At 50.4% G+C, this 9,222-nt stretch overlaps 1 protein-coding gene across 1 annotated transcript in view; it reads right to left on the reverse strand.

Moving 5' to 3' along the window:
• Positions 1 to 337: 337 nt before the first annotated feature.
• NTF3 (neurotrophin 3) overlaps positions 338 to 9,222 on the reverse strand; it is a 78,090-nt gene continuing 69,205 nt past the window's right edge. Inside the window, exon 2 of the mRNA XM_010844984.1 lies at positions 338 to 2,502. Within this exon, the coding sequence (XP_010843286.1) occupies positions 1,720 to 2,502 (783 nt within the window). The 3' untranslated portion in view covers positions 338 to 1,719. The remainder of the gene's footprint in view (positions 2,503 to 9,222) is intronic.

Consider the following 9,222-nt stretch of genomic DNA (forward strand, 5'->3'; position numbering starts at 1 on the left):
CAGCAAGGCAGAGGACCTGGGTTCCATCCCTAGGTTGGGAAGATCCCCTGGAGAAGGGAAAGGCAACCCATTCTGGTACTGTGGCCTGGGGAGTCCCACGAGCAGAGGAGCCTGGTGGGCTACAATCCACGGGGTCGAAAATGAGTTAGACACGACTACACTAAACAAAAACAAAGTTGAACTCATAGAAGCACAGAGCAGAATTTCGGTTGCCAGGGTTTGGGGATGGGGAAGAAGAGGAAAGCAGAAATTTCAAATTTTAAGAGGAAGACGTTTTGGGGGGTTGAATGGACCCTGCACGGCCTGGTGACCATGATGACAATACTGTACTGTATACTTGAAAGTAGCAATGAGTAGATTTAAAATGTTTTCACAGTAACAACAATGGCAATTACATGAGGTGAAGGATGTGCTAAGTAACCTTACGGTGGTAAACATTTCACAATATGTACAGGTGTCAAATCATCACATTGCACACTTTGAACTTACACAGCGTTACATGTCAATTACATCTCAATCGAGCTAGGTGTGGGGAGAACAAAATGAAACCCTAAAACAAAAACCATAGAGACGAGCACAATACCTAAGCAAGGAGAAGGAGAGGAGGGAGGGGTAAGGAACTTTTGTTCTTGAATATCTACACCATGCTGGGACTCTGAGATGCCTACCATGATTATGGGGCCTAACCATGGCAGCCTGTGGGGTAGGCAAGCCCCATATCTGACTCTCTGACTCCAGGCAATCTGGGCTCAGGGTGCCTTCAAAGCCCTGCCCACAGTCACGGGGAGGAGCTGGAATTTGCACCAAGGTCTGACTCCCTCCTGCAGCACAAGCCTTTATCATCAGTTCCCCCTGGGGCTGCAGGAAGAGTCAGCAGAGGATGGGGAGGCAGAAAAAACTCCTGGAGAATCTATCAGGACCACATTTCTCTTCTGTGCACAGATGACTCACCATCCACTTCTGCTCCTGGGTAACTCTACAATTATTTCTGTTGCAGATAGTTAAAAAAACATTTTCCTATGTGCCTCGGAAGATGCAAACCACTTTTACACAGAGCAAAACAAAAACCGAAGCCAAGAAAAGAAAAAAAAGAAATTCAACCCTTAACCATCTCAAACCCCCAAACAACAAACGAGCTGAAAAGAAACTTCCAAAATGAAAACTGCCAGATTCGTTGTTGTTGTTCTGGGACTATAACATCGGAGTAGATCATAATTCAATTGGCAAAAACTGACAGCAGAGGAAGGTGAGGAGGTTCTTGGACAGTGAGCTTGCCGGCCAGATTTAAGAGCTGCTGAGCATCCCTGCGGCGGAAGTGGTACCAGTTCTTTTGATTAATGAATCAATTATGATGCATCCTGAAAGGGGGTATGGAACTGTGTCTACACACAACTCTGACATCAGCCGATTTCAACAAGTTTACTAAAACGACAGTCACGGCCTTTGACAATACTGAAAGTAAAATAGTGGTGTACACAGACTTTACAGGGCAGCTCCAGGGAGCTGGGTTACAGAATCAGGTTAAACAGATGGGAGAAGGCCTGAGGGAAGCCAAGCACACGGATTTTATTGAGAAAAAAGCTTATATACTGTAAGGGTTGCCGAAGTTTAATAAATAAAGGTCAACTTATAATATATAAAAACAATATAAACATTTATATGCTACATGCATATCATATAATTTAAAGTAATAATTTATATATGGGGAGAGACGCCAAGTCATGTTCTTCCGATCTTCCTGGACAAGGCACACACACAAGACGTGTCTATCCGGATCCACCGCCAGCCGACCAGTTTGTTGTTTTCTGACGTCAGCGCGCGGACGTAGGTTTGGGAGGTTTTGCACTGCGAGTTCCAGTGTTTGTCATCAATTCCTCTGCAACCGTTCTTGACAGGCCTGGCCTCCTTACACCTCGTCTCATAAAAATATTGTTTGACGGGGGAGTTGCCGGTCTTGATCTCCCCCAGCACCGTGACCTGGTGTCCCCGGATGTCAATGGCCGACGACTTGTCGGTCACCCACAGGCTCTCGCTGTCGCACACGGAGTACTCGCCCCGGTGGCTCTTGTGCTCCGCGTACCTCTTCCTCCGCGACGTTCTGTTGGCCGCCACGGGGCTGCCCACGTAATCCTCCATGAGGTACAGGGGAGGGGGCTCCAGGGGGGTGCTGTCACTCAGCAGGACCCGCGGCGAGCTGTAGCGTCTCTGCTGCCGCGGCAGCTCGGGGCCCGTGGCCGTCACCGGCTGGAATTCCGACTTGGCCGGCTCTCGGGGCGGGGTCTCTGCTTTGGGCAGGGTGCTCTGGTAGTTCTCCTTAAGGTCCACCATCTGTTTGGAGAGCTTGTTTTTTAAAATATCTGCCTGGATCAGCTTGATAATCAGGGAATTGAGTGAGTCTTCCGGCAGACTCCTTTGATCCATGCTGTTCCCTTGGACGCCACGGAGATAAGCGAGAAACATCACATAAAACAAGATGGACATCACCTTGTTCACCTGTAAGATCTGAAAAGGAAACACGTGTGTTACTAGCAGGTGGTGGCGGCTGCGTCCGTGTCATTCCTGGACTGGATACCTGAGCCTGGGGATCCCTGTGAGGCAGGATGGAGAGCTGAGTACCACCATCCAAGGAGAACATCAGAACGCCCCTGTGATGGCCAGAGACAGAGGCTGTCTATTCCTCTCGCCTTTCCCTCTTACTCTCTTAGACATCCAGGTGCCTTCACCCCAACAATCCTTCTTCCAGCAGTGTGGCTGGGTGAGAGGGAAAGAGATGTGTGTGTGTGTGTGTGTGTGTGTGTGTTGTGTGTAAGAGAGAGAAGGCAAAATAATCTGTCTCACAAAGACAAAGAATATCACTGCAGGGCCACAGCCTGGAAGAGTCAGGTCTCTCCCGAGGACCTAAAGCGGCAGGGGAGGTCACTTCTGGGCATTCAGCCTGGATCTTTCTCGGATGGACAGCACCTGTCACCTGAGCACCCGAGTCCACTGTCTGTAGCCTTCTGCTGGGTGAGCCTGACATCCTGCTGTTTCTTTAAATGTCTCTTGAGCCTGAAAAGACCACCTCTCGCACCACCTCATGAAACTACAAAGAAACGGAACCTGAAAATTCTAAAGGTACATACACTACGTTTCTAGTTAAAACATAGCAGCAGCGGCAGCCTTGCAATTGTGTCAAGAATCAGAGTTCTCTTGCCCACTTCGCTGCGGCCCCTGGGGTCTCTGGAAGGAGTGAATACCCTGAGGCTGGGGGGTGGGCCAGCTTCCCCTCAATCTGCAGCATCAGAGAGGGGTCGTCACTGGCCAGTCTGGCAGAGCAGTCCTCCTGCCCCTGTAACTACCCACTGTGAGACGGCCTGAGTGTCAGGGTTCTCTGCCGAGCTCGCTGATGGACATGCTTGCCAATGTGCCCACCTGATCCCCAGACACCCCCTTCCCAAGACAGCAGACCCCCCGAAGCACTCCCTGCAGAAGGTGGAGACTCAGCTCAAATGAATGGGCTGCACTTGCCCTGAAGCGCAAGATTCCCTGTCGATTTCTCTTGTCTGATGTTTTGTTTCCCACTATGAAACGCTCCTTTTTTAATGGCTCTATTTCTAACTCTGCCATCTCCTTGGTTCAGTGGCATCTTAACCCATCAACGCTTTCGTCCTGTTGCCATAGTAGAGCCTCCACTTGGGGTTTCTGCCGAGTCCGTGTGGAATTAGAGGGCTGATCTCCACATACCTTCATGTTGGTCACTCCCTCCCTAGAGCACAGCCCTGGAAGCACAGCCCTGGAAGGAGAGGGTTCTGGTGCGGGAGGGGTGGCCACTGGTTAGACCCTCCCCAGTGCCCTGCACTTCGCCCCACCCGCCACGGGTGCTCATTCTGTTACCACCACTGCAGCCGCCTCACCGTCTCCGGGGCTCTGTCGTTTCCTCTCTAAAGCTCTAAGCGTGGAAAATCAAATCCTTCCCTTGGCTCACCTTGGGTATTTCCAGAAAGACTACAAAACCCAGGGGAAGAAGAGAAGGGAAATAAACAAAGGTGGCACGAGACACAGAAAATCAGTCCTGGGATTTCCCTGCTGGTCCAGTGGCTAAGGTTCTGCACTCCTGACGCAGGGGGCCCGGGTTCGATCCCTGGTCAGGGAACTAGATCCCACATGTCACGGCTAAAAGTTTACATGTCACAACTAAAGATTCTGCATGCCGTAACCAGAAGACCCTGTGTGCTATAACCCTGCCCAGCCAAATAAATAAATGAAAATAAATAGCAGTTAAAAAAAAGAGGAGAAAAGCCGTCCTGCTTACCCATGGCTCAGAACCTGTCTGTGTCTGAGCCCGCCCAAGCTAACTGGCTCCCAGGACTCACAGATGTGGCCTCTTCCCACATCTTGCCTGAAGAGCTGCTCTGGTGTCCCCAAAGGCCAGCAACATTGCTGTCACTTTCCTCCAGCTTCCTCCTCCTGGCTCCCGGCCTGTTTCTCTGATAAGGGGAGCATCTTCCTTCCATGGGAACCACTCTCTGGACAGCTGATTCTTTCAAGGTCAAGGCTAAGCGAAGGATTCTAGCTTTGCTGCCCCCATCTAGAGATGCATACCCCCCAGGAACGGCATGATCCTGGGAAAATGGTTCCCATGGAATAACTAATCTCCCCACTCCAACTCCACATAAAAGTGATTTTTCCCTTCAATCTTGCAGGCCCAACAAAATGAAACTTGAACAACACAAAAATATGGCGTCCGTGCAACTAGAATTATACCGCCTTCTCCCTTCCAAAAAAGAAGACAGATGCCATGAAGTAATTTGGGATGGAGAGGCTATCAAAAAACAATTTATGAACCGCCCCTACCCACCCTGCCCAAGCCCCATCACCATCAACTAAGAATATGCAGGCTACCTGCTCATAGGGAAACTGAACAAGTGAGGTGAGTGGATGGAGGTCCCAGGTGGGATAAGAGTCCATGTCTAGATTGGGAAGGTCACTGCAAGGGTGAGTGGGAAGGAAGAGCCTTGATGGATTGGGCTGCTTTATGGGGAGTGGTCTGTGTATGGAACCAAAGGGTGTTAGAAGCAGAAAGGCATTTACTCCAACTCCTTTATTTTATATGGGTTTCTCTGGTAGCTCAGATGGTAAAGAATCCACCTGTAAAGCATGAAACTGGGGTTCAATCCCCAGATCAGGAAGATCCCCTGAAGAAGGGCATGGCAACCTATTCCAGCATTCCGGCCTGGAGAATCCCATGGACAGAGGAGCCTGGCGGCTACAGTCCATGGGGTTGCAAAGAGTCAGACAAGACTGAGTGACTAACACTTTCACTTTTCACTTCATTTTATAGATGAGGAAACCTCAAACTGCAGTTTAAAGAAGAGGAGAGACACAGGAAGCAGACAAGGGGGGTCTCTGCAGTTCAAGACCAGTGCTTCTTTTCATCACATCATGACTGGGCTCCCATGCCCCATCTGCAGCCTGGCTCACTGTTCAGCAGCCACTTAAATAAGCTTTATGACCCGTGTGACCCTTCCCCTTGCACATTCTCATCGCCTCTTCTTCTGCTGAAATGTTGCTCACTCTTCAGCACCCAGTTCAGAAGCTAATTTTCCATCACGCTCCCCCGATAACAGCAGCCCAACCCCCTCTGCATGCCCACGTCGTGGTGGCACGTGTCACAGCCCTCTCGGCACGATGCAGTTTACTCACTAGACTCTGTCCTCCAAGGCCAGGGGCCCCCTCCTTCTTGTGTGTGTCTGCCTCTCCCCTGAGTCCACACCACAGCGAATACAAAGTAGGTGCAGTGAGTCAGAGATGGACCGAGGGTGGCTGAAGGCAGAACCAGCTCCCGAGGCTGCAGGGCCAATAGCAAACATTTCTCAGAGGCAGGGAGGTGGCAGGAGGTGTGACCATGTTAGAAGCCACGTTCCAAACCCCCAGGCGCATGTTCCATGGTCCCATGTGGCTTCACTTACAAAACCCACAAAGATAAAATTCTGCAGAATTTCAAGATGGTAACCACAGAGTGTTACACTTGAGTTCAAGGTCCCCTTTCTGGGTGTGGGCCCCTGTGCGATGCCCTGGCTGTAGGAACTAAGATGGTTTGTCTTGATGAAATTGTATGAAGGTAATAGATAGTGGGAAAATGGAAACAATGACAGACTTTATTTTCTTAGGCTCCAAAATCACTGTGAACGGCGACAGCAGCCATGGAATTAAAAGATGCTTGCTCCTTGGAAGAAAAACTAGGGCAAAACTAGACAGTGTATTAAAAAGCAGAGACTTTGCCGCCAAAGATCCATATAGTCAAAGCTATGGTTTTTCCAGTAGTCATGTACAGATGCGAGAGGTGGATCATAAAGAATGCTGAGTGCCAGAGAACTGATGCTTTCGAACAGTGGGGTTGGAGAAGACTCTTGAGAGTCCCTTGGACTGCAAGGAGATCAAACCAGTCAATCCTAAGGGAAGTCAACCCTGAATATTCATTGGAAGGACTGATGCTGAAGCTCCAATACTTTGGCCACCTGATGTGAAGAGCTGACTCATTGGAAAAGACCCTGACGCTGGGAAAGATTGAAGACAGGAGGAGAAGGGGACGACAGAGGATGAGATGGCTGGATGGCATCACCGACTCAATGGACATGAATTTGAGCAGACTCTGGGAGACAATGAAGGACAGGGAAGCTTGGCGTGCTGCAGTCAATGGGGTCACAAAGAGTCAGACACGACTTAACTACTGAACAACAACAAAGGAGTAGAAAGTCAGTGTTCGTCAAGAGAGACGCTCGAAGGCCACAGGGTATCATGAGGCAGGGTGACACGAGCAGGGCTGTGGACAGGAGCCGAGACTTTAGTGCAACCTGGCTGGGAGGGCCTGGGGTTGTGGACCATGAGAAAGGCCTGTGAGACCATCTTCTTTGCTCTCCTTGGCAACAGGCGTAGGGGGAGAGGTCAGGGTCATCAGGGAGGAAGATTTCACCACCAATACTGCAAACAACCACCCAACCCCGTGGTCAGATCGTACAAAGCAGACCGACTTGTAGCTGATTTATTGCTTTTCAATTTTCTACAGAGACTTATGGAGGCTGCATGTTTCTACCATCCCATCTACCTCTGGGAGCCCCAGGGCAAACCCTGCCACCCCCTCGGGTTCCAGGCACACAAATTCTGCAGAAACATCTGGCCAGCACTGGTGAAGGTGGGGGGATGGACAGATGAACAAAATGAATGACATAAAAACTCCCAAATGCCTCTAGGCACAGGTCCTACTCGTTTCTGGATCTAGACTGTCTCTTGCCATCAAGTCCAAAAACCTTGTCATGATACTTTGGAATCAGCTGCAGGTTGGTAAGTGTTTCTAGATTATTTGCAAGGCTGCATTAAAACCCAGAAGGCTTTCTGCAGACTTCACTTGGATAATCTGCTTTCAGCTTTTTCGCACAGAGCAAGCCCAAGAATGTTGCTAATAAAACGCGCCCTAACACAGATGTTGAAGCCGGAAGGGGCTGTAGATAACCATCTCATGTTTACCATTAAGGATGCTGAGACCGGGTATGGTGTAAAGTGAGTTTCGTAAGGGTCACACAGCTACATGACGCAGAGATGGACAGGGGAGATTTGGCTCTTTTTAAAAAAAATTATTTGAAAATTTAATTTAATTTATTTTTGGCTACGCTGGGCCTTCATTGCTGCTCAGGCTTTCCCTAGTTGAAGTGAGCTGAGGCTACTCTTTGTTAAGATGCTCCGGCTTCTCATTGTAGTGGTTTCTCTTGGTGTGGAGCACAGGCTCAGTTGTTGTGGCACATGGGCTTAGCTGCCGCAAAGCTTGTGGGATCTTCCCGGACGAGGGATCGAACCCGTGTTCCCTGCGTTGGCAGGCAGATTCTTAACCACTGGACCACTTAGGGAAGCTCGAGACTTGGTTCTTAAGTGCAACAGAGATCACAAGGCTCAAGCATGGTCAAGGTCACTGTCGGGGTGGATCACGACATTGCTAGGAAAGCTCTCAGCACCGTGCCCGGCACAGAGTGATCCACTGGACGTGCTGGATCAATATGAACCTGAGTTATCAGTGGCAGCAGAGATGCTGCATCCTTGCCCTCCACGCGCACACACTGGGCACCAGAGGTCTAGCTCCCTGGCGTGGGGAGTGGAGAAGGAAAGACAGTGCTCGGCAAGGCACATCAGTGAAGGTTTCGATTCAGAGAGACTTCTGTGCTCCTTGGCGAGTGGTGACTGCAGGGTACAGAGACCCCCTTCCAAGCAATGGTCCTACTGTGTTATCCTCGTCTGTATGTCACCTCTTGGATGGCATGGCCACACCCTTCTCATACCCCAGTCCCTGTTGTCCGGCCCAGGGCTGCACTGTCATGGAGTCTCCAGGTCTGTTTACTGAATGAGCATCTACAGCAGGCAAGACCTACCAAGACACAGCTTCCTGGCCTGGGATGCTGTTTGGGCTTCTGCCAAGCCTGGTTTGGAAGCCAATCAGCTCTGCCTTCTTCTCCCAAAGAAAATACGGGCCTGGCTCTGCAGCAGGCCAGGGTCCCCAGGCTCTTCTCGGCTATAATTGGAAAAAGACCTGTTAAAGACCCCGGCAAGCCCCCTTCCTGCACTCTCCCCAGTGCCCCTTTCCCCCGCTCAGACTTTTCCAAGATCCCAACCAACTCGCAGATGCTATTTTCCTCGCTCAGAAATGCTTTCCCACATATGGTGTTTTCCCAGTCCCCAGAGCAACATTCCTACAAGGTTTCACCATCCCTCAAAATACTCAAAAGAGAGCAATTTCTGATTCCTCCTTTCTGGCTCAGTGTACAACACACACAGAGGGTTTGGGGTCTGCAAGAAGCAGCTGAAATGCAAAAGAAGCTGGTGAGGACAGAGGTACAGGGTCTGAGGTTACTGAAACCCGGGTCTGTCGGGCCACACGCGGCAGACGGTGGCCATCGCTGCTGGGTTCCATGTCACCACTCCACGACTAGCTCCCTGGCATGGCGAGCCACCTCCTGGTCACAAACCCGGAGACCTTGCTTTTTGCACCTGTGTATGCGTGCTCAGTCGCTTCAGTCATGTCTGACTCTTTGTGCTCTCATAGACCGTAGCTCACCAGACTCCTCTCTCCATGGGACTTTCCAGGCAAGAAGACTGGAGTGGGTTGCCATGCCTTCTTCCAAGGGATCTTCCCAACCCAGGGACTGAACCCGTGTCTCTTACGAACTCCTGCATTGGCAGGTGGGTTCCTTACCACTA

This window comes from Bison bison, unplaced genomic scaffold, assembly GCF_000754665.1.
Source record: "Bison bison bison isolate TAMUID 2011002044 unplaced genomic scaffold, Bison_UMD1.0 scf7180017864213, whole genome shotgun sequence".
NCBI classification, from domain to species: Eukaryota; Metazoa; Chordata; class Mammalia; order Artiodactyla; family Bovidae; genus Bison; species Bison bison.